The 24,019-nt window shown below is 30.5% G+C and overlaps 3 protein-coding genes and 1 long non-coding RNA gene across 9 annotated transcripts in view; 2 read left to right on the forward strand and 2 right to left on the reverse strand.

Moving 5' to 3' along the window:
* The window catches only part of PIG-S (phosphatidylinositol glycan anchor biosynthesis class S), a 32,604-nt gene extending 25,625 nt beyond the window's left edge, over nucleotides 1-6,979 (forward strand). Inside the window, exons 2-9 of the mRNA XM_011069475.2 lie at nucleotides 1,746-1,976; nucleotides 2,332-2,529; nucleotides 3,334-3,552; nucleotides 3,851-4,039; nucleotides 4,094-4,232; nucleotides 4,576-4,723; nucleotides 5,267-5,613; nucleotides 6,370-6,979. Coding sequence (XP_011067777.1) covers nucleotides 1,746-1,976; nucleotides 2,332-2,529; nucleotides 3,334-3,552; nucleotides 3,851-4,039; nucleotides 4,094-4,232; nucleotides 4,576-4,723; nucleotides 5,267-5,613; nucleotides 6,370-6,532 — 1,634 coding nt within the window. The 3' untranslated portion in view covers nucleotides 6,533-6,979. The remainder of the gene's footprint in view (nucleotides 1-1,745; nucleotides 1,977-2,331; nucleotides 2,530-3,333; nucleotides 3,553-3,850; nucleotides 4,040-4,093; nucleotides 4,233-4,575; nucleotides 4,724-5,266; nucleotides 5,614-6,369) is intronic.
* Nucleotides 6,310-18,865, reverse strand: LOC105154151 (uncharacterized). Of its 6 annotated transcripts, none has more exons than XM_011069481.2 (15): nucleotides 18,597-18,865; nucleotides 17,032-17,134; nucleotides 16,757-16,896; nucleotides 16,511-16,671; nucleotides 14,409-14,485; nucleotides 14,195-14,304; nucleotides 13,898-14,112; nucleotides 13,661-13,769; nucleotides 13,224-13,321; nucleotides 12,426-12,489; nucleotides 12,273-12,354; nucleotides 11,948-12,175; nucleotides 11,670-11,775; nucleotides 10,757-10,985; nucleotides 6,310-10,131 (listed from the first exon to the last, which is right to left on the reverse strand). In XM_011069481.2, the coding sequence occupies exons 4-15, from the start codon at nucleotides 16,651-16,653 to the stop codon at nucleotides 9,991-9,993; spliced, it is 1,602 nt and encodes a 533-aa protein (XP_011067783.1). In that variant the 5' UTR covers nucleotides 16,654-16,671; nucleotides 16,757-16,896; nucleotides 17,032-17,134; nucleotides 18,597-18,865; the 3' UTR covers nucleotides 6,310-9,990. The 6 variants fall into 6 exon arrangements, with proteins under 6 accessions (XP_011067783.1, XP_011067781.1, XP_011067782.1 ...); XM_011069479.2 differs by lacking the exon at nucleotides 18,597-18,865 and adding an exon at nucleotides 17,911-18,550; XM_011069480.2 differs by lacking the exon at nucleotides 18,597-18,865 and adding an exon at nucleotides 17,891-18,550.
* LOC105154150 (uncharacterized) lies at nucleotides 18,304-19,886 on the forward strand. The gene is made up of 2 exons (XR_847160.2): nucleotides 18,304-18,444; nucleotides 18,548-19,886. It is a non-coding gene; the product is annotated as an uncharacterized LOC105154150 (long non-coding RNA).
* A 1,887-nt stretch (nucleotides 19,887-21,773) lies between these two features.
* LOC105154152 (protein OPI10 homolog) lies at nucleotides 21,774-23,756 on the reverse strand. The gene is made up of 3 exons (XM_011069484.2): nucleotides 23,524-23,756; nucleotides 22,387-22,516; nucleotides 21,774-22,287 (listed from the first exon to the last, which is right to left on the reverse strand). Exons 1-3 carry the CDS (start codon nucleotides 23,551-23,553, stop codon nucleotides 21,857-21,859), a joined length of 591 nt encoding a protein of 196 aa, XP_011067786.1. The 5' UTR covers nucleotides 23,554-23,756; the 3' UTR covers nucleotides 21,774-21,856.
* Nucleotides 23,757-24,019: the final 263 nt, after the last annotated feature.

Consider the following 24,019-nt stretch of genomic DNA (forward strand, 5'->3'; position numbering starts at 1 on the left):
CGAGTGGCCAAGGAGATTCATCATCAGCGAAGAGCGTCCGAAGGGCAGTCGCCGTGGCGTATGGCTAGTAACTTCAGTTGCAATTTGGTTACAAGCACTCGGATGGGATCGCGAACTGGCGTGTCATTAGCGCGGGTTATAATAATTAATCAACAATAATTTTCGGACTGCCCGAGACAATGAGTAACTGAGTGATTCAAAATTTCATATTGACACTCTGCGCTTCCACGGGACCTCTATTTATACCTCGAAAAAAGGGTGTTGTGCCCTTTGTCTAGGATGCAAAAGTTAGTTGCAATGTCACGCGGGATTTACGATTTTTATAGCGTCCTATCGTTGTTGATCTAGAGTACATCGTTAGAGTAGTTTCGATAAGAAAAGAAGTGATTTACGGTTTTCCTTAAAGAGCCAAGATTGCTCCGAGACGGATGACAAATTCTGTTATTCTCGCGGAAAATGTGGCCAGATAAACAGATGGTTACCATGCACAAATAGGGCTACCATTGTTAGTTGCGAGTCTGGTTTCAGATAACGCTCCAGTTGGAAGTTATTCTATGCGTTTACGATTTTTTAAGTGCGACATGGCGCCTGTTTTCTAAGATGAAATTGTTAGTCAGTCTCGGATGACAAAGCCTAGATTTTTACTATTGTATGACTTCGGTACTTAAAATGTCTTTGCAATCTTATCTCTTTTCGGGCCTACGTTAAGGTTGTTATTCTTTCCGGGTTGATTGGCATTTACGAGTTTTCGCGGCGCCTGGTCTGACCAATTCGAATTGACCAATTCGATTGAATTTGCAACAACGAGTTTGCAACAACGAATACCATCCAACAGCCATCGAATTCACCCGATATGGCTCCCTGCGATTTTTTTCTGTTCGATCGAGTCAAAAAACCTGCGGGGAACGCGTTTTAATAGCCGAAAGGAGGTAATGGAAAAATCGAAGACGGCTCTGATGGCTATACCAACAATAGAGTTTCAGAAATGTTTCGAGAGCTGGATCAAGCGCTGGCATAAGTGCGTTGTAGTCGCTGGAGAGTACTTTGAAGGGGACAATATCACTTTTGATGAATAAACTTGTATTTTGAATTTTCTGAATGAATTCCGGAAACTTTTTGATCAAGCTAGTATATATATATATATATATATATATATATATTTATACAAAATATATATACATATATATGTATATTAATATATATTTTAGAAATTAGCTCTTTAAAAACAACAATATAATGATCGGCGTTATTATTGCAATATTATTTTTATCTACAAAGACAAAAATTTTTACATTAAATAAATACATTGCATTTATTTGAAATTATGCTTCGCTAGTCTAAAGACTCAGGTAATTATTCAGATTAACGGACACCACGATGATGATCTTGATCTTGACAAATATTATCAAGATCATGACCCTGAGTGATCTTCAAAAGGTATTAGATGGCGGTCACTGTTTCGTTCAAATGTTATTAACAAATAAAGTTTAAAAAATAATGTCTATTATTTCTTCTATATTTCTGCTATATACTGACAGTCATACGACTTTCCACATGAGAGGTTCACCCAATCTTCCCTCATGACTAGGGCATTTTCTTACGCGAAGCGAGTTCAATCTCATCCTCTTCAGCGCTGGCTCTTATTAGCCTTGAATTTCATTATTGTTATTTTTATATTTTAACTTATTATGTAATTGCATATTATATTGTATAATTTTAGAATATTTTGTCATCTTTTGTTACAGAAAAATACAGAGTATACGCGAGCGTGTCGTTCGCTGTATTACTCTTAGGGATCGGCGTACCTCTCTGGTGGCACACTACAACAGTGCCTCGTGTTACACTTCCCTATACTGGAATTGATGAATTATCGAAACTGGATATCAAAATCACTACAAAGATTACTGTCGCAGCACTCTCACACAATCGCGCTGAATCACTTGCACGTGAGATCAGACGTACGTTCGAAAACGCTGGTAAGGGAAAATGTAAATGAAACATGAAAGATTTAATAACAATTCATATTGTGCATATTGCGTAAAAAGATTCAAATAACTTTGACGAAGTTTTATAGTAAAATTACTTGTGTTCACCCACGTTAATATTAAAAAAAAATTTGTTCAACAAAATTTTTAATTTTGAACTTTTATCCTTCCATGATTAATGCGTTTAAGCTGACACTCACAAAGCTTGCTTCTATCTATTTTTCTTTCTAAAAAATCTATCTTTCTTATCTCTCTCTCTCATTTTATTAATTAATTTGTATAGGAATCATGGATATCGTTAAATTTTTATATTATTTTTTTGTTAGTCTCAACCCTTGATTTTCAGAAATATATCAGCTAAACGTAGAATATCAAATAGTTTCCAATAATCTTTTGGCATCCGCTTTCACATATCACGAGCTCGAAAAAGTGGCTTCGACTTTCGATTTAGATGTGGGTGATTTATTACTGCTCGAAGCGACAAATTTGAACGACGCTGTTCTAGTTGGCTCAAAGAGAACGCTGTATTTCTCCACCGAAACTAGTAAGTTGATTAGTATTGAAGCAATTTGCTTGAATCAATTGCGTCTGCTGGATTTAAAAGTGGATTTAAAATATAATCGATGATTAGCTTATTCTTAGCTAAACGTATTCAGGGCGAAAAAAATAATATTTTTATGAACCTTTCATATTTTATATTTATGAAGATTTTTGGGAAAATATCTTAAACTTCTTGAATTTTTATATCATAAATTTTTTTCAGAAATTATAAAATGGAAAATCTTATAAATTTAAAACTATTTTAGAATTTACGTATATAAAGAATTCTAGAAAAAATATAGATTCAGCATTATTGAAACGTTTTACAATTCGTATAAAAAATCTGAAAAATTTTCTAAATTATATAAAAATCGAAAATTTATTTAAAAATTTTGGAAAACTATACGAAGAATTTTAACAAGGAGATTGCAGAAACTATAAAATATCAAATGAGATGATAAAAATATACATGTTATCATAAAAGTGGTTATCCCTCATTATTTCGTAAACTAATAGAGATAAACTTATAAATAACTCAAATTAAACGGCTGTAACTAAACTTTATTATTGTAAGCACAATGTTTACTGAGAGAAATTACTTATGTTAGAGAATATAAAGATAAGCATAAGTTTTTACTATAATGTAAGTATTTCGATATAAAACTTACCATCCCTTCTAATGAGTACAATGATGTATGATAATAAAATTATATTTTTACAAAAATAAATTTAAAAAGTAATGAAATTTATTAAATTTTCTTATAATGTTATATAAATACTATGTTATATAAATACAATGTATTTTCAGGTATATCTACATTAATACAAGTATTGTCAGAATGGATTCTACGTGATAAGTCATTGGCGCTGACAAAAAATGCGCTTGCAGAGCCTACCATGTATAGCTTAGATGAAGAGAATAGAAGACGATTTCCAGCCAGTCTGGCATATGATGTTCTAGTCACCTTGGTTAATCCTGACCCTGAAAAGCTGAAGATTGTTTGGGATCTTAAAACTGTAACTGAAGGTACATATCATATATAACTATTTAATATCAAAGTAGCTTGAAAAATCGTAAAATTTAAAAAATATTTTTTAAAAATAATTTTTTAAATACTCTGTAATGACTTTTTATTAACTATGTAACGTATAGGGTACAGTCTGGAAACAGTTGAATATCTCAAAAACAAAGCATTTTTGTAAAAAAATGTTTGTTTGATACACTGTGTATATTATTACTAAATATTAATTAAACCGACAATTTTAATTAAAATGTTAACAAAAATACAACTCCACATTTGTGACTATAATTTTATTTCTTGTAGAATACGTGCAACCGTTTCTGGATGAGTTGTCCATCTTGAGTAATTTTTCTATCAAATCGCAGTGGCTGTATTTATTACCATTAGATATGAATCCCAGACGTGTACCTGACAGTAGTCCAAACCGCAGGCACTTTGCCTTGCGCGAGAATGTTCTGCCACAACTTGTAACACCATTGGAGAAAAAATTAGGTTTGTAATGCATGTAAAAAGTACGTTTCTAGCATATCTGACTAAATTTTAAAGCATCACAGGTTAGTCTCCATCCATGTATCAATTTAGTCGTTTATATGGTACCGTGTGACAATGCGCCTTTATATATCTACACCCGCAGCGGGCACAGATCGCGAACAGATAGCAACGTGGAAGCCTTTCTCTCTCCAAGGTATCTTTCATTTCTGATTTGTGATTCACACATTTATTACTATTGTAATGATTTTTCTTAAAGGAATACTAAGTCATCTTTTACCAATTAAACGCAATAATTTTCGTAGAATGATGTAGATATATCAAATATATATATATTACTTTTATAAATTTGGAAATCCTTTTCCAGAATTAAAGATCAGAATTAAAGTAATGTGCATGAACATAAAATTGCTTTGTTACACTGTGTATGTAATATGTACATATAATATATAATATTTATCTTCTATAAAAATGAATTTTTTCGACAAATACATTATTTTGAAACTAATTTAGTTCAATTATTTGTACAATTGATATAGATGGGGTGGTGTAATTTTGATTAATCCATCATCAGAAGTTTGTGAGAGCACACGAGAGAATGAAGCTATTACTCTTGTTCCCGAAGAAACTGCTATAGTAGGCACATTCCTGGCACAACTCAGACTATTGCTAGGCATTCCAGAAATGGTAATGATATTAAACAATTTTAATATATTGACTTAATTTTAAATAGAGTAATTTCTAATTTCTTTTCCAGTCTGTTTTAATTGTGTAAATTATTCAAATTTATGTACATCAAATTTATATACAAATTTATGTAGATCACTATAGTATAGATTAAGTGAGATATCAAAATGAATTTTTGTTTTACCTTTTGACGAATATCGCACTACTGATACTGCAATATTGCATGCGATTCGCTAAACGTAAACAAAACATTGTTATCTCACTTCAGTGAGCACTCGACTCACTTGCATGTCAAAGGTGCTCCACGTGCGCTGAGAAATAGCATCAATAATGCCTGTTTTATAACTTAAAAACTTTTAATTATTATAATCTTAACATATTTTGTGGTATTGGAATTATCTTTCTAAATAATGTTAGGAATTTGTCTTCAAACATCATTACGATATTTACGAGATAGAATATTTTATTTTACCTCGTAATCTTTTATATACTATACAAAAATTCATTAAAATGTAAACGATTTAAAAAATAATTAATTTTCAGAAATCTATTAACGGAGTGACGGCTGTGCCATTGGTAGGATTAAAATCACGTGATTGGGAAATTGATTCCTTATTGAGATATCGTACTGTTGAGCAATTAACTTCGGCCAAATTAACTCTGCAGTCACTGGCGCGACTACTTAAAGAAATTAGCAATATCGTTATCACAGATGTAGTAGGAAATAGAATCAAGACTGCTCTTGGGTTAGTGCATGAATCTGCTGAGCATCTGCGACGAGGCGATCTCAAACGTAGTTTCATTCTCAGCAAAGAAGCTTTTATTATTTCTGAGGCGGCTTTTTCCGACCCAACACTCTTGGCTCTTCTTTACTTTCCAGAGGATCAAAAGTAAGTTAATTTTAAATTATCTTTAAAAAAGTGGAAATAATGAAAAAATATCGGAGAGCTATCATTTCCTCACCACCCTGCGGTAGATAGCATGGTGCGTTTTTTTTTAATAGTGGTTTCCCCAATAGGCCTATTCCACTCTCATCTTTTAATGCAAGAACTACGAAATGACGTCCTTTCTCTCGTACGCAAAATTCCTCCCTTTGAACACCGCTTGTTGCACATACGCAAAATTCCTCCCTTTGACCGCTTGTTGCACATTGAGTCATTACCGTAATACTGTCAAAGGCATCGGACTCTATCATATATTATCTGGTAGAAGAAATATTTTGTCATGAAATTCGTTTAGATTTATATTTTACGAAGCCATAAAGCCTGCTAAAAAGCCAAATTTTGGAATTTCTTAAAATTCCGTTTTTCGTTCTTAAAATTACTAAATAAAATGATGCACTCTTTATTCGCTGTGCAGATACGTGTTTATGTTGATATTTTTATTTCCTAGAAGTACTATATTCTTGTATACTATGGTCCTTATGAGATTAATTAAATTATGAAATATTTTTGTGTCCGAAACGAAAAACTGTTTTTTATTTGAAATGGTTGAAACGATCCACGTCTATGTAACATAAAAAAAGAGATAATATTTAATTCCTCTTTGTGGGTTTTCTTATATTCATATAAAATCAATAGAAAGCATTACGAAAATTCAGCATATATTTTTTAAATTACATAATAAATAATTTTATGATATTACAGGTACGCCGTATACATTCCCCTATTTCTGCCGGCTATGATACCGGTGTTGTTATCTCTCAAGAATATACGAAGGTACTATTTTCTTGGAAAGGATAACACAGAAAAAAAAGTCGATCTTAAAGAAAATAAAAATGACGAGGACAATAGACTGAAAACTGAATAAATCACTTATCTGACCGATAATATATTACATGCAGACACTCATGCGATTGCTCGTTCGAAATCATTTCGATCAAAAGGTAATGTATAACAATAAGCGTATAATTTCATGCAGAGGTTCTTATAAGTTTTTTTTACGCATATAACGTTAAACATATTTCGAGTATCTTTAATTCACTTCGATGGGATCACATTAATCGTAATGATTATTAAATATGAGCATAAGAATTTTGAGAATTTTTACTCACTGTCGCATATGACAAATAATATATTAAGATCTCGTTCAAAAAAGATGCTGAAAGAAAATGCATGAGAAACGGAATAGCTTTATTTTATTTAAAGAAACATATTTAATAAATTAAAAAGAAAAGAAAAATATTTAATAAATTATGTGTATACGAGTGTATATTATATTCATGTAAAGGAGTATAATAAACAATTTTTTTCTGGAGCCTCTTTTCTTTTCTCATTTGTTTTTTCAAACCATGGTGGAAGAAAACAGGTGAGACAACACGTATAACGACAATTCTCAGAATAATCAATTCAGATTAATCAATAAAATTTTTGTCCTAAATAGTAACGCGATATTCAAATTAACATATTCAAATTAACAAATTAACATTGATTAATAATAAAAGAATAAATATAAAATGTGATAAAAGAATAAATTTGTAAATATATATAATACGAAATTGCTTTTACAAAACTTCGTAATTAATAAAATGTAAAGTAAATGTAAATGTAAATTAATAAAAATAATGATAAACAATAATACTAAACAATTACATTAATAAGGCAATAAGTAGAGACGTATTCGAAAATATGGGTCAGATTGGGTAATAATTAGGTTCGACTTTTGCACAAATAACATGACTTTAACGTTCATCTATCTGGGTCTATCGTATTGCAAAAGCTCCTTATTATTGTACTTTATTTGAGCTGTGTTCTAAATTTACTGTTAGTGCTGAAAATGCTCTTTACGTTATGTGCATTATATATTATGATCCCATTGTATTCCTGTAAATTTCAATTTTATATCTCGAACTATTTAGAAATTATTTAGGTGGCCCGTAACTTTTAATGAGTACTATATAATTTACACACATACAAACAAAAAATTTTTACTTTTCACGTTTTCGTCCTAAGGAAAAAATTACATGATCGATACCCTCAATTTTGGAAGTTTCGTCAGAAATTATCGTCATATTCTCTCTCTAGTATTCTAATACTTCTGGTTTTTCAACAAGCAAAGCATCAATAAGATAGATAGAGCCTAATTTTATCAACATCGGAAGTGAAGAGACTAAACTCAACAATTACCTTACAAAACTAATCTTTGATGCTTTGAAAAGATTTCTTTTTTGTTGCACTTGTTTGTTCATTGGTACAGGTTAATATAGTATAGCACCCTTTTACCATGACATTTACTTTTTATTTTTTACTGGTGTGAGTCTTTTTCAACACGCGTTATTTTCACTTCGACAGTGTTTCAATTGTGAATGCCACTTTTCCACCTCCATCACAACCGGAAAAACAAGGTTGTCAGCGACAGAAGGGCCACGAATTTTTTTGCCACTGCAGAATCCAAAATAAATTGCAGATTTTATTCCTTTCTATTACTCGAACTTGAGTTAGTTCTATTAGGAATCACTCATTTGCTTCATATGAAAGCTGTGCAATCTGTACTTACGAAATAGTAGTCCACAGATTAATAGTTTGCACGAAAAAATAGCGTGTAGTTCTTAGAATTGGACTTAGAAGGCCCAATTGCACCAAAGTTACTTTAACTTTAAGCGAAGCTTAACTCTTTCTATCTCTGTCACACTTTTGGAAAATAAGACAGAAAGAGTTTTAAGTCTCGTTTCAGTCTCGTCAAAGTAACGTTTATGTAACCGGGCCTAATTAAAAAACATCATTGTTATACGAAAATTTATGTACGTGAGATGTTAATGTAGTAATATGTAGTGATGTGTCAGTGACACGTAAATTGTCTGTAAATTGTGTATAAGTTCTACTTATACTATGATTAATCGTCTTTAGGATCCCCTTAATCATTTATATTGGCCGTAAACTGTTAATTTATGCTAAGCTATAAGAAACTGACCAATCACAATCGAATGTGAGCAGAATGAAGTCGATTAATCATTATTCCAGTATAAATGATCTTTAAAGTTAGAAACACGTAAAAAAAAATCGCAAGGTAATAACAATTAAACAGTGAGCGACCAATTACAGTAGAGAAGTGATTGGCCAATTCGCTTATTATTTACGTTTTTTATGTTTTTAGCTTTAATCAATCAGAGCTAAAAATTTTTAATTCTTGATTGGCTAATTCTTAAGGTATGTCTTACGGTTACTGTTATGGAAAGTGTGTGCAGCAGCTCGTTTTAATTGGTTCTGTTTTTTTCTTTTTTACTCACTTATTCATTTATACGTTGTACATTGATTTGAATAAGACAACAATTTCTTATACTGAAATTTTCATTATCATTGACAGTTAAAATTTCATATTTGTGTGGGTTGAAATGTACCACGCATATTCATGATATTCCATGCATGCCTATCAGTATATACTCAGCTGAGATACGCATCACGCATTCAAAATACAAGCAATTCCACACATTCTCTCTCTCTCTCTCTCTCTCTCTCTCTCGCATCCTTCCTTTATCAGATTCCAAAAGTTAATAATTTGATTAGATCGTTAGAAACAATGAGTTTTATGTACATATATATCAAATCAATCCTCAACCACATTACCAAAAGGTTACAAAAAATTGCGAACGTTAAGTTACAATTTAAAAAATGAGAGAAAAATTGTCCATCTACCGTGAGAGATTGTTTTTTCTATTAATCTATGAACTAAATAAGGATTTAATGTTATTCGATAAGAAAAAGGCATATAATAAAATGATTAGCTATTCGATTCATTAAACCAATATAAAATTATATTTTTTAAAATAAAATAAAATAAATAAAAGAATCGTGTGTAACGGTCAACAAAGTAAAAATAATTGCTTTCAAAATGCCGTGTTCATGACAAATACTAACAATAAATAGAATATCTTGATAAATAAAGTCTTGATTGCACATGTTTTAATTTTGTCAAGAACTTAAAAATGATAATAATAATAATACTATGTAAACAAGCAACATTATTAATGAAAAGAGCATAAATAACACGCGGCTGTATATGAGACACATTAATGATAAAAAACATTATGAGAAAAAGCAATCTTATTAGCAAAAGCAGCCAATAACGATAATGAATTACTGTAACTAACACAATCGCTTCTTATAGTTATAATAATGATAATACATTATCATCATTATACCTATGGTATATGTATTGATCTCAAATGGTAGTTGGACATGGTTAAGAATAAAAATAAATTAATTCTCAAACTAATGAGCTTATCTGTGTGAAAAAAATAGAAAAAAGAAAAACAGTAAAGAGCACTTAGGTCAACAAGGATTTTGAACTAATTGTATCGCATGTTGTAAAGCATCAGCGATATTCTGAAAAACAGGTACACCTTCACGCGTTGCGAAGTCCGACAGGTACATCCTCCCCCGGTTGTAATCTTTTCGGGCTTGTTCAGTCAACTAAATGAATAAAAAGAAAATAATGATATCAACTTTTATAATTATAAAAAAAATTTTCCTACAAATGTTTATAAAAACAAATATGTATTGTAGATTATAACTTTATAATATTGTACAGAAATTAATTTCATTATTAATTGCAAATTATATGATGCTTGAAGTTTAATTTACTAGAATGATTTAATCCTAAGGCTCCTGAGTAATCGTTGTGGCCGTATTGGCTATTCTTATCCCCCTTCCCCTCCCCCTCTCGGCAATTAGCAAATAATTGTAAGGTGTGTTTACTCAATGCATGTGCGTAGCCTATTTTACTTCCTTTTATGACTATTTACTAATTGTCAAAGAGGGGGGGGGGAGTAAGAATAGTTTCGGCCCATTTTTGTAAGTGTTTTAAAACGATCTCATTATTTTATTTTACCTAAATTTTCCTTGTTTACAAATGACATGCAAGAAACTTTATCATGTCATTTCTCGCTTATGACGTCATGATCTTTATATGATTGCGGCGACTATTCAAGAGACTTACATAATTTAATTGTTAATTCTGTGTTGTGTACGTATATGTATATGAGTGTGTATGTGTATGTGTTGGGGAAAAAGGAGGGATGTAAAATATCAATCATACTTGTTCATCAGATATAATAGAACCCTCAGGAAGAATTTGAACACAGAGGACGAGCTTAGCGTGCAGTCCAATCAAATGAGCTGCCAGTGCCATAATGGCGATACCGCGCGAATTCTGCGGCACTATCAATAGGATCAGTCGTGAGTTTTTTATCTTCTGCAATTCTTGCGGCAATATTCTTACGTTGTATTCATTCAAACTTGGTCGATACAGAGACAACCTCATTGATCTGGAAAATCGCAAATAAATGAAATAAATCATATTTAATGCCCATCTCAGAGATTGAGATTGAAATTGAATTTGACCGATTCAAGCAAAATTCACTAAATTTAATATTGATGATCGGCACAGAATTAAAAGATTCGCGAGGGCATAGAATGAATTGAATACTTTGGAATTAACTTGAATTAACTTCAAACTCTAATTGTACTTGTCCATGTTATTTTACAATTGAATTTTAACATTTTTACAATCGAACTGTTGACGAACGTAATCATAGATGTACGAGTTATTTTTTGTTCCTGCTTCTTTCCCTTGATTTTAGACCTCATGGACTTGTTGACAGAGCGTTCTTGCCGAATTAGCACGTGTTCTCGCAATTACAATTACTGCGATTTGGTTGTTTGAACCGATCATACAATTGAGTTGTGTTATTAATACATGTTATGTTTTACAATATATTATATATACATATATCGAGGTCTTGCTTCCATAATTTTTATTATTTCTTAATTTTATTACGTTATTTATTCTCTTACGATGTTTATTCTATTATGTTTATTCTATTATATTTATTCGCTTATGCGAATTATTGCACTCGTGATAATTGATTCTGATTGGTTAAATACAATCTCTAATCTGATACAGGCATAATTCAGTGAGAGGTAATTATCACTAAGCTGCTGATACTCACTCTATCAATGGTATTGCAGAAGATTCTAACCAAAACAGATCTTTACTGACTACACCAACATAAATGTCTCTCTTCTCGAATTCTTGTACGAAGGAATTAGTCCAATCTGAAAAAATTTAAATCTTGATAGTTTAAAAGAAACTTCATTTTTTTTTTTACCTAATTTTTACGAAATCGAGTGCTCAATTTTGGGAAGTGAGAAAATGGAAGATTCAGGCGAGAAGTGTAGACAGTGAGTTCATTGAAGATCGTGGGAAATTGTTGAAAATCAGAAATACCTAGGAAACGATTAAAAGGATGTACGAAAACTCGGCGCAAGAAATTTGAGGTCTTCCTACATAATATATTCCATACTGAAGGTATCTCACTTTCGCAAGAGATGCCATTACTCTTCATCCGCATCCACGATGATTCACTGGCTAAAACGCAGAACTGTTCGAAATTTATTCGCAATTCGGTTGGGTCACCTTTTGCCGGAAATCCATCTATTAATGTCCTATAGATTTCTGCACAGCAAATATATCGTACTTTAATATTTTTAATATTTTACTATCAAAACACAAATTTGTTAAACGCCATAAAAATATAATACGCAAGCATTACCGGACTTCTTATTTACTGTGTTGAGCAGATCCAAGAGAGACAAATTGTTACACATTGTGCTTGACTGTAACATCATCCAAGCCTGGAATAAAAAGATCATGTTAAGTTTGATAATTTTTTAAAGATATACTTCATATGATAAAACGTACATACTTCCCCCAATTTTACTGTGCCACTATCATTAACGTCCATAGATTTGAAAATTTCTCGCAATTTTCTGTCATGTAAACAAAATTTCTTTATAAATTGTTTGTAAATATTTTTTGTTTTTTTCTTATTTATATGCATGCTAAGAAACATTTTGAGAGACTTTTAGAGATAAAAACCGAAACAAATAATTTTTACTTAATTACATTCTTGTATTTTCTTTCTTTAATACTCAAATGTACTGTATTATTTATCGAATGCATCTAATTGCGATGTAAACATCTTGATGTAAACATCATTTAGTAACCAAACATGGGAACAAGAGCTAGAAATACATCAATTTGTCAATATACAAATAAAGTTGATGACTGCCATATCAAATCATTATTGTAATTGTTTCCAATTATTTAAATATTATATAAACAATTCGAAAGAATATAATTCTTGGTCTTTCTAAATATTTTTTTATTTATTAAATTTATGAATAAAAACTAACATTGTTTATTGATCTATTTATGCTTACGATTTTAATTCTTTAATTTTTAAATCACTTTTTAAATAATTATCAACACAATTTTTAAATAATTATCACTTTCATGTCACAATGTTAATTACACATCGCCAAGTTATTATATAATATTTCCGGACATAGGTTACTAAGTGATAATTGCTTGTTTTAATTCTGTCTTATTCATTAATATGCTTTCCTGTAAATTTCCTGTAAATTACCTTTTATATATATATATATATATATATATATAAAAATAAAATATAAATAGGTAACTACATTGAATAGAAACTTACACTACATCCGTTCCATTTTGAGTAAGCGAGATTCTTATAGGTTTGATGCCATCCTCAGTGTTCACGCAATCTTGCACATTGATCTTTTCACGTAACATCTATACATAATATATGCATGTATATATACATATTAATCATTCAGGTCCGGTTTTTCATTGTCTGATTAACTTGTGATTAGCTTTAATCTGATGTTTTATTGAATGGGCTTCATGTATGATGATATCATGAATGAAGCCTATTGGATAAAATATCAGATTAAGTTTAACAAGTTAAACAGATGAAAAATCGATCCTCATTCTGATACATTTTTTCATTATAAAGATTATGCGTTTCGCGGGTTTCCTCCGTGTCCAGATCCATTCTTGGAATGCCAAGAATTTATACAGAAAGCTGTGGAAATCTCAAGAATACATTTTTTCATTAATTAGAGCCATTACCTTGGACGTACAATGAAGGGCAACTGATACACTCTCGAATATTGGTACCCTTTGCCTTTCCATTAGATATTGAAGCACTAACAACCCATTCATCAAGTCATAATATTCCCTGTAGAATAAAATATAAGATTGATAAGAAAGAAATTATAACAATTAAATATTAAATTTAAATTAAGAGATTTATATTTTCTTTGAAATCTATATAATTTCATATTATATTAAATCATATGAACGTACTGTGTGGAAACAGTCTCTCCAAGTATAGCTTGTCCTTGACGATACGGATAAATGACAAGAACCAAGGACTCGCTACGTGTAGCTGCCAGTTGAGCTGCTTCAATGATGCCTGCGCTATTGCGCGTCTGATTGTCAATGACAAACAGTAAGACTCGTGCCGTCTGTTTTGCCTCATATTCTTGGGCTATTAATTCCGGCCCCCACTGTGACACTTGCTGTGATACATAATTTAATTGCAATATGTCGTATGCATGCAATTATGAAAAAAAACAAAGATAAATTATTTAAATTATTTACAGGATTATAATAAGTAATGCCAAGATTCTGAAGAGTCGGTATCGCTATATCTGACCTCCAGGTAGTTGGATTACAAGACCCGCCCAAAAATACCTCATACGCCATCCTCTCTAAGAAATTAATCAATAAATAAGTAAATAGTTAAGACATTGTCTCATTGACACAATTAAATAGTTAACCCATAATATAATAAGCAGATTGTTTGTTGACTTACTTGAACCAATTTTGTGTTTAGTACCTTTTCCATCACCGTGTAATGAACAAGAGGCGTTCATAGGAACAACTGCTGTTCTAAAACAGATCAAGAATAATGTATATGTAGTAATTTTTTTATTTTTTTTTAAATTCATATACTGATCTAGTATTATCACACTCAATATGTGTGTATATGTGGTGACTATTATATTTGCAAAGGACTTTATAAAGTGATTTTTCTATTTACTCGACCGTGCATATAAACCTGCATACATACACTGATTCATCAAATTCTATGATTAGAAGTAAACTTTTTCAGTTTCACAATCTTCACTATTTTGATTATAACTATTATAAATACATTTTACAATTTTTATTATGCACAAAATGTAAATTATGGCATGTACCTAAAAAAAAAAGAATTTTTCTGTACTTACTAAAATGAAGAAATTTTCAAAAAATTTATTAAAACTCAGAAAATTTTTATAAAAATAATTTCTTTAAACATTCTATTTTTGCTATAATAATCATCAAAACTATAATAAATTTATTATTAAATTTTTTAATAAGTTTTTTGTTTAGATTTGAATGTTTCATTTTTTTTAAAAGAATTTTTTTTCAATATTTATGAGAAGAAATGATGTAATCATAAGACTATTATAGCGAAATTATCCATCTTTATCTAATTATCTCATTTCTTTTTTTCGTTATTATGTTAACATATTTATTTAAATCATTTTTTAAATACATTTTCTAATATGATTAGTTACATTTTAGTCAACATTTTTTTTCTAAATATAAGCTCTTTCTAAAATTATAAAATAATCTAGATTTATTTTTTTTGTACATGTACGGTCCAATAATTCTTATTGTTTATATTATGTCATCTGAAAGAAAGATATTTCCATATATATATATGATTATTGCGAAGAATATTACTAAGACCTCGGTAAGGTTCGATTTCAGGCCGATAATACTTTTTACAAAAATAAATTTATTTACAGATTTCCAGCATATTAAGATCTCTTTAATAGATGCTTATTGAGCATCAAAATTTAATTGTGATATTATTTCAATAATTTAGCTGAGTTTTTAAATAACTATTATATGTTTTTATATATAGTATATACAAATTTCACATCGAATTATTTAAGCATTAAAGATTCAGTTTTGACCGTACAAGTTTTTAGTAACATTAATTATGATCAAAGTTAAATGTTGGAATAATATTTAAAAATACATTTATCTCAGATATATGACTGTGCGCCAATTACTTTCGGACTTGCAACACAATCAAACTGAAATAATAATAATCTTCCAAATTAAATTAGATCGTCGATTTTAAGATATTAATAACAACAAAAATCGACAACAAAGATATAATTTAATTTGGGAAAATTATTATTATTTTAATTTAATTGTGTTGCAAGTCCAAAAATAATGGACATGTTTGAATTTTGTTTGTAAACATAAACGAAAATGCATAGAAAATAAAGAAATTTTTCTCCTCAGTTTGAGTAAACAACCTATAAATGGTTATTATAATGTTTCGATAAATATATTAGAAATATCGTCGATGAAATTCATTATTCAAAACTATGTAGTAAATATTTTGTAGTAAATATTGGACAATTTTTTCTGCAGAATGTTACTAAAAACGACAATTGTACCGGATCATGAAATTACATCAGTCTGTATAGCAGAGAAGAAACATCATCAATGATATCAGTAAGCGAAATTTCATCAGAGTGTGGTAATATGATATACGAGATAATAGCATGAATTAATCATTTTGTAACTAAACGTACTTCCAGGTATTAAATAATTTTGTAATGACAGATATTGCATTTCGTTTCATCATTGCTTTTAAATATCCCCACTATAATCATAATTAAATGGTCAATACCTTTGCCTGAAACATAGAATTCCCCGTTTATCTAATAATCGGACAAAGATATGCAAGTACATAGAAAATAATTATTTATTCTATAAATAATAATTTAGTTTGTGAGGGAATGGAAGCCGTTATTTTATAAAAGAATATTTGATCATCTTCAAAAATACTGAAAACTAAAGCAAGTCAGATCTGTCAATATATTGTAAAGGTTTTTTTTATATTACCCTTGCTCGCACAGATGTGCCAGTTCTGCGGCAAATATGTAGAATTCTTCTAACATTATATAGGCATCAGTATATTCAGAACAATTCTCAGCATCGTACTGCAGCTTGTTGTATAGCTGCAAGCAGTTTAGAAGCAACAGCATCACGTATATTTCTTGTATCTACAACAGTAAGCAATTCTCTTTTCTTTGTTTTGATATTGTTAGTCGAGGAAAAATTAAGTAAAAATGAATATACTATACTTACATTGGAAATACTGGTGATTGTAAAATTTATGCTTGATCAATACCTGATGATAAATATTCCTCATTATTTAAAACTGATTTAAATGCCTACTTCTGGAAATATGAATGTATATTCTTTTCAATTGGAACTTTTAAGCTTTTCTATAAAAAAAAAAAAGTTATAATTCTCTAATTAAAATAAGTAAAACTATTTTATTAAATAGAAAGTACTTTATATAATAATATATAACATAGGTTATAAATTGTTATAATTTTAAATGTAACAACTGTATTAACCTTGATGACATTTTTGTCAGATACGCCAGTACATTAAATGCTTTTCACCAAGAATAAAGCTTTATATCCTAGTTTCTTCTAATTAAAAATGTTTCGAGTTCACCTGAATAAAACACAAGAGAGCTTTTAACATATTTACATGTTTATTTTTCAGACGTTAGCACAAGTATATAAGTTATAATTTTTTAATTATAAAAAGGAGGAAAAAGGAAAGAAAATATTCATATATGTTGATGTTCTCATTGTTGAATCATTAAAATATTACGGGGTCTGTTTTTTTGCGGCTAGTATACATTTTTGGAACTTAAAGTAAGATAGGTATAAATTTAATATTTGATGAAAATGAGAAAGAGTTAAGTCTTAGAAATAAGAAACAGACCTACTCATTAATATTCCCAAGAAACCGTCATGTAATCACATTTTCCGTTTCTAATTACAATAACAGATGATTCATTGACCCATACAAATAATTTGCGTCATGTTAAAAAAAAAATAATCTCTTATCACATCATAAATTTTGTTAGTTACAAAAGAAAGTTAAACGCCCCTGTCAGGGAGACCGCAATTGATGGATGCTTATGTATACACACAACCACTTCGCGTCACCTCTCCGTCATTTCTTTACGTTAAAGGCAATTACAGAATCGTCGCACAGAATCGTCGATCGATTAAAAAAATTACTTATTATTTTTTTAAAGAAATCTCGATATACAAGGATTATTTTAGATTATTAATCTAAATAAAGATGGCGCACTCCACAACTTTTTGTCGTTTATCGTCCTCTGTTCTACCTATCCTCATCGACGATTCAGGAAGGGTCGCGCAACAAACAGCAGCAAATATCGAAAGAAACAGGTACCTTTGATGATGTTTACGTACCCATAGACAAAGAGCACGAACACGATTTTTCGAGTGCAAGACGGAGCGCACCATTCGTATACACTCTCGCTGTCATTCACTCTTTCTACATTTATCTCTGTCCGAACACCACCGAACACGTTGATAAACAATGCGTATCCACGCGTATCGCGCGCGGGCGCGCGAGCGCGCGGGAGAAAAATCAACAGCGGTGGCGACGCAAAGAGCCTCGCCGCGCACTCCCGCTATTGCTCATACTTATTTATACACTTGTTATATTTAAAATGAAAGAGAGGCGCGCACTAAGTAACTGGCGCTAGAGACGTAGACGTAGACGGCGGATGGAGAAGCACAACGCCGTACGGATAGTCTATCACATTTTCACCGGGATGGTACGTTGAAATTATTATCATTTTAGTCTTGCTCCACCGAATGTTGAGCGAGGATGAAATGGGTGCACCTGGGTGAAGTCACGGTCGATGACGACGTGCGTCATGTGCGATGCGATACGACGCGACTGCGAGCAAATCGACGGAAGTCGTTCGGATCTCACTCGTAAATATTAATATAACAGTCTTCGCGACATAGAGCGAATATTACTATATTCCGACACGTTTCCGAGCATTTCTAAACGGGAATAATTTTTATCTCTGCGAAGACACCAGGTGCTTTTTTCGGGTAACGGAACAACCGACGCTTTTGTATACCTCCGGACGTCTTTTTACCCGGACGTTGTTTTACACGCGAGAGACACTGGTGACTGGAGCGTTCAGCGACATTTATCGCTTGTTGTCTTTCACGACGAGATTGTCTCTCTGTCTGTCTTGCCTGCCTGCCTGCATGCGTGCGTGCGTACAAACGTATGTACGTACATGCATGCACTCGTCCCCGCGACGCTGCGCGACTCCACGCGACTCTTCGAGCAGACTCGAGAATGACGTAAACCTCCAACAATGAAGCGTGATGTCACACATGAAGTTCGCACAGCTCTCCAAACCGTCGCGTTGCACCTCCACTCCACACGCTCGCGCCTCGCGCACGCGCGCGCCTTCGGGGACCTTGAATTTTCTACTCGACTCGTATTGTGGCAACATGCTTGTTGACACGGGGAGCTTTCTATCAAGACTTTTAGGCGACACACATCGACATGGCGCGGGCGTTGGACACGGTGCTTTCCAACAATGACATGACACGGCACGATTGGACGCAGCAAAAGTGGGTGCTTTCCTTAAAAAAGATTTTAGATGACATACAACCGACATGGATCTTCATATATTTAACACAAGTTTAACATTTCTCTCTTTTTTTTTTATTATAAAAGTTTGCGAATAGTTTGGGAAAGTTTAGGAAAATAGTTCTCATAATTTAAGAAATAATTTATTTATAATCAATTAAAATTAATCGAGCGTATAGTTAGCAGAAATATTTTAACATTTCTCTTTTTTTATTGCAGTTTGAAAATAGTTTGGGAAAGTTTAGGAAAATTGTTTCATAAGTTTGGGAAATAATTATAATTGTTAAATAAATTTAATAAATAAGAATCAGTTCTATTATATGCGGTAACATTTTCTACTTTATCGATTGTGCACTTACATCTTATTTTGATTATGTATATCCTAGAAATTCTATTATGTTACTTTAGAGTAATCTTACTCCACCACACATCATGCAAAAGATACAAAGTTCTTTTTTATTTCAAATAATTATGAAAAAATAATGTATATTTAAATTACATGTGCATATTGCATATCGTAAAAAAAATCAATCCAAGTGAAAAAATTATAGAAAGAAAATTAAAACTTGAGATACTGTAATCTCATTTTAGTTTCAACTTCTTCTGCAAAGCAAGGATGAGCGACAAATCAGAGACTAAACAGGTACAAGAGCTCACTGAGCGATCATAGTAACTAAATACCCAATGATTGTATGTATACGATGATATAAAATTTTTCTGGCACATACTTTTTCACAGGAATTGAAAAGAAAATTAATAAAAATAGTTACGTAGAAAAATCTATCCGATATTTTCTAAAATGTACAAAGGGTGTTGTAAATTTTGACATATGTAATTAGAATGTCTCGAAAGAAATTGAATTAGCACCGATATATGTTAAGTAAATCATTGTGTTACAGTAATATGATTCATACTGCCGATATTTAAATTTTGACAGTATTTTGGCCCTTTTCTATTACAGAAAGCTTTCTTGTAACATGAAATTAAGTGGTTTAGTAACAAGAAAATATTCATTTTTTTCTGATACTTAATGTGCTATAACTAATATGTAATTGTTAGAGAAAATTGTTGATTCGTAAAGATTATTCGGCGTATCATATCGAATACTTTAACTTATTAGAAAACTTGCTTCGCAAAACTTGATTCTGGATTCTAGTTTTATATGCTTATGTAATCGTAAAGGGTCCTCTACATAGAAGTCGTAGATAGTCGTAGAATCTTAAGTCGTAAAAAAAAATTAATCACAGTAGAATATGAGAATAATACTATGATCAATTTTCTACGACTTAAGACTCTACGACCGCTATGACTTCTATTATAGACCCTGCATTAAAGGTTCCTCTACATAGTCAGTCATAGACAGTCGTGGAATCTTAAGTCATAGGAAACTGACCAATTCTGATCGAGTATTCTCTTTATATTGGATTATGATTAGTTGGTTTTTTATGACTTAAGATCCCACGATCGTCTATGAATTCTATGTAGACGATCCTTAAGTGGTTTACTTGCACACTGTAGCAATTGCCCATTGCCAATCACAGCGATTTCTGCGTAGGGAGTTTAAAAAAATTTTTTTCTGACGTTGTGTGTGGTTGGCGCAATTGCCTCGTGTACAATTGATATACCTTTATTCGCTCTTATTAGAATATTAAATAGTCGAAATATTTTATATACATCTTTCATTGCTCATTTGAAAAAAACGTCATGTTCTTTTAGCAAAACCTTATTTAAGAAACCGATGAAAAACGATATGAAAATGTTTAATCGCTTTTTATCGTAATTATGAATTATAAAAATTAAGAATATCACACATCCATTTTTGTCGATTCCTTTCACAAATATCTTATTTATTATAATATAATTCTGTACCATGCCACACAAAAAAACTTACTTAAGCCAATAAGATGTAAGCAATAAGGAAATCAACATGTTGGGATTGGCTACTTACATTTTATTGCTTAAGTTTTTTTTTTGTATGTTACGGCCCTAACGATAGTCAAAATTTTTATCTGAAGAAAAACACATTTTAGAATATAGAAATCGTATCATAATATCGTTTCATGAAAAGTTTTTGAAAATATGAATGATTAGATGCATTCAATAGAATAAAATAACAAAAAATGATAACTTAAAATAAGAAGTATTGTAAGCTAATTTAACACAAAAATAAAACTTGGTATTTGATGTCATATAAATAATGATGATAAATAAATATGTATATCTACATTGCATTAAAGTTGCTTACGATTATTATTTAAATTCAATATATCTTAAATGCATTTTAAAATAAAAATTTTTATTTTATGATATTTATTTATCGCAATAAATTGTAAGTTTTAAGTTGTTATTATCATTAAAATTAATAATCAATTTAATTTGTGAGATTATATTATTTCAGTCTATGATTGAGTTGCAAATTCGACAATAATCGGCGAAAAGATGTATTTAAAATATATATGAAACATTATTAGGCACTAAGATCTAGCTGTGACTATTTATAAGCTGTTTTCCTAATTTTTGAAAATTTATATATATAAATCCTAGTGTATCATTATTTATTAGCGAAAATATGAAAGTAATGAATTCATATTAATAATTTAATAGAGAATTCAAATGAGAATTTATGATAATTTTGAAATAAAGCTTAAACTTGTTATAAAATATAATTATGTATATATTTTTACATATTGATAGAAAAAAATCAAATTTCATACTATATGATTACAACTACAATCACGATTTCCAAAAATTCGGATTCTGCTGTAACCGCCTCTCAAAGGTTTCATACCAGCTCTGTAATGTAGACAGAGGCACAAAGTTCTCAGTAGGATTTGGTGTCATTTGAGCTTGTGTCACTGTAAAACTAGTCACATAATTCACAAAACTTGTCAACATCTTTTGTACAAATTCCAAGGAAGAACTAGTTGTAGTTGCGGCAACGGTAGCTATCTGCTGCTCAATCACTGTCAATGGATCAACTGACACACCAATCTGCGCAAAGTGTGAGATCTTACCAACCCCAAAAATTCCTAAATTGCTATTCACAAATTCATGATTTTTCTTCAAATTCGATATCTTGAAGATGGCTGATGGCTTAGAATTGGAAATATATCCAAGAAATTGCCAATTAGGTGGCGCATTTGGATCTGGCCAACTAAAGTATACTGTAAAGAATAATTTTTCAATGATCAATTTTAATATAGAACATCTCTATAGTCATATGCAAAACTATTTTATTGCTTTGTTTCAAAACTAATTCTTACCTGCACCTCCTACACCTTCTGAAAAAGGAATAGTACCAGTCAGGAACACTACTATATGGTTTATATTATCAGCATCAGGTATAGTAATCAAGAACTGATTCTCACCAACTTGTTGAAAGTCAGTTTGGACCTAAAAAATAAAAATTATATTTATACAAAATTATGTATAGAGGATGAATGTTAATGGCTATCAAAAGTTTTAGCAGGAAGATTCTATTAGTTTCTAATTTTCTGATTAACGAGAAAAATCATCATAATATCAAGGATTCTTGTGGAGATGAAGTGATTTCATCTTGTCATATATATATCATAAATTGTTATTATTTAAAATTTCTTTTTATGAAAATAACATAAAAATTCGATTATTATTTCATTTTATATTGAGGATGACCAATTGTTTAAGGTATTGATTGTTTTTATGTTTGTGATTTTGATATTAATTTTAATGTACTTAATTATACAGTATCCAAAATATCCAGCTTGGCTTATTAGCTTTATTTTTCTTTACATTTAAATTTTGTTCATATGTGAGTCTAATTAATATTTATTATTTCAAATTAAAAAATTTATTATTCTCTGTATTTCCTTTTATATATACTAATCTTATTAGTACAAATTGATATATATATATATAAAGAATTAAATAAATCTCAATTAAATTTAACTAATGTTTGTAATACAAAATTTTATATAATTGTCATTATTATTGAAATAAATATATAGTATTAATTTAGTATTACTAAGATAAAAATATTTACAGCAAAATTATTAAAAATAGAGTTAAATTTCACTTCATGTAAAAACTTAAAATTTATACTTGAGTAACATAATAACTTATAAATTTTTAGAATATTTAATTCTCTCTTGGACCCAAAAATTATATAAACAAAACTGATTCAAAATTATTACCAATAAAACTAATTTACACACACATACACAAAATAATTACAAAATTTTATATTACAAAAACAAAGTAATCGAAAATAACTACTTATAGTATTTAGAGTTTATTGTAATACTTCGCCAGCTTAATAAAATAGAAACTTTTAAAATAAAGAATTTGTTTCACAAATTGATTAAATAAATTTCATACTATCATTATTATAAGAGATAATAAAAACAGAATTCGATACTTACGAGTCGTCCAGCTACTATTATACCAAGCATCTTTGCAGATACATCTAGATCATTCTATTGTATCTCGTTTATTACAGAGTACAGAATGTACTAAAGAACTAGCCTCCCCCCCACGAGTACAAAATTACTTATGTATCATTCTGTTAAAATCATATAGTCGCACACTATTCACTACTGTTAACCACGATGGAAAAAGCCAGATGAGAATGCGCATAATGGCCGCAGCACACTCTTGCATAACGCATAATGCATAGTGTATAAGGGAATCAACCAATCGAAGTTCTTCTTTTCCATGGAATGAGAGAAAAGAAAGATTCTGATTAGTTGATTTATTTATGCACTATGCTTTAATGCGTTACGCAAAAGTCCGTACTGTGGTCTTTAAAGTGCCATTTCATGAAACGCTGAAAAGCAGCAGAGAGAAATCTGAAAATGGATATCTTTTTTCGTTTACATTCCAAACCTCGTAGTTCACGTTTTTATGGTTCTTTTCCTA

Source organism: Acromyrmex echinatior, chromosome 7 (assembly GCF_024713525.1).
Source record: "Acromyrmex echinatior isolate Ae372 chromosome 7, ASM2471352v2, whole genome shotgun sequence".
NCBI classification, from domain to species: domain Eukaryota; kingdom Metazoa; phylum Arthropoda; class Insecta; order Hymenoptera; family Formicidae; genus Acromyrmex; species Acromyrmex echinatior.

What these genes read in the sequence shown, in the direction of transcription:
- LOC105154152 (XM_011069484.2), bottom strand. Translation starts at nt 23,553, where the DNA reads ATGCTTGGTATAATAGTAGCTGGACGACTC. An exon ending in TAATAGTAGCTGGACGACTC is followed by an intron (nt 22,517 to 23,523) that starts GTAAGTATCGAA and finishes TTTATTTTTTAG; the next exon opens with GTCCAAACTGACTTTCAACA. An exon ending in AGAAGGTGTAGGAGGTGCAG is followed by an intron (nt 22,288 to 22,386) that starts GTAAGAATTAGT and finishes TATTCTTTACAG; the next exon opens with TATACTTTAGTTGGCCAGAT.
- LOC105154151 (XM_011069481.2), bottom strand. Translation starts at nt 16,653, where the DNA reads ATGCTGTTGCTTCTAAACTGCTTGCAGCTATACAACAAGCTGCAGTAC. An exon ending in TAAACACAAAATTGGTTCAA is followed by an intron (nt 14,305 to 14,408) that starts GTAAGTCAACAA and finishes TTAATTTCTTAG; the next exon opens with AGAGGATGGCGTATGAGGTA. An exon ending in GCATTACTTATTATAATCCT is followed by an intron (nt 14,113 to 14,194) that starts GTAAATAATTTA and finishes TATGTATCACAG; the next exon opens with CAAGTGTCACAGTGGGGGCC.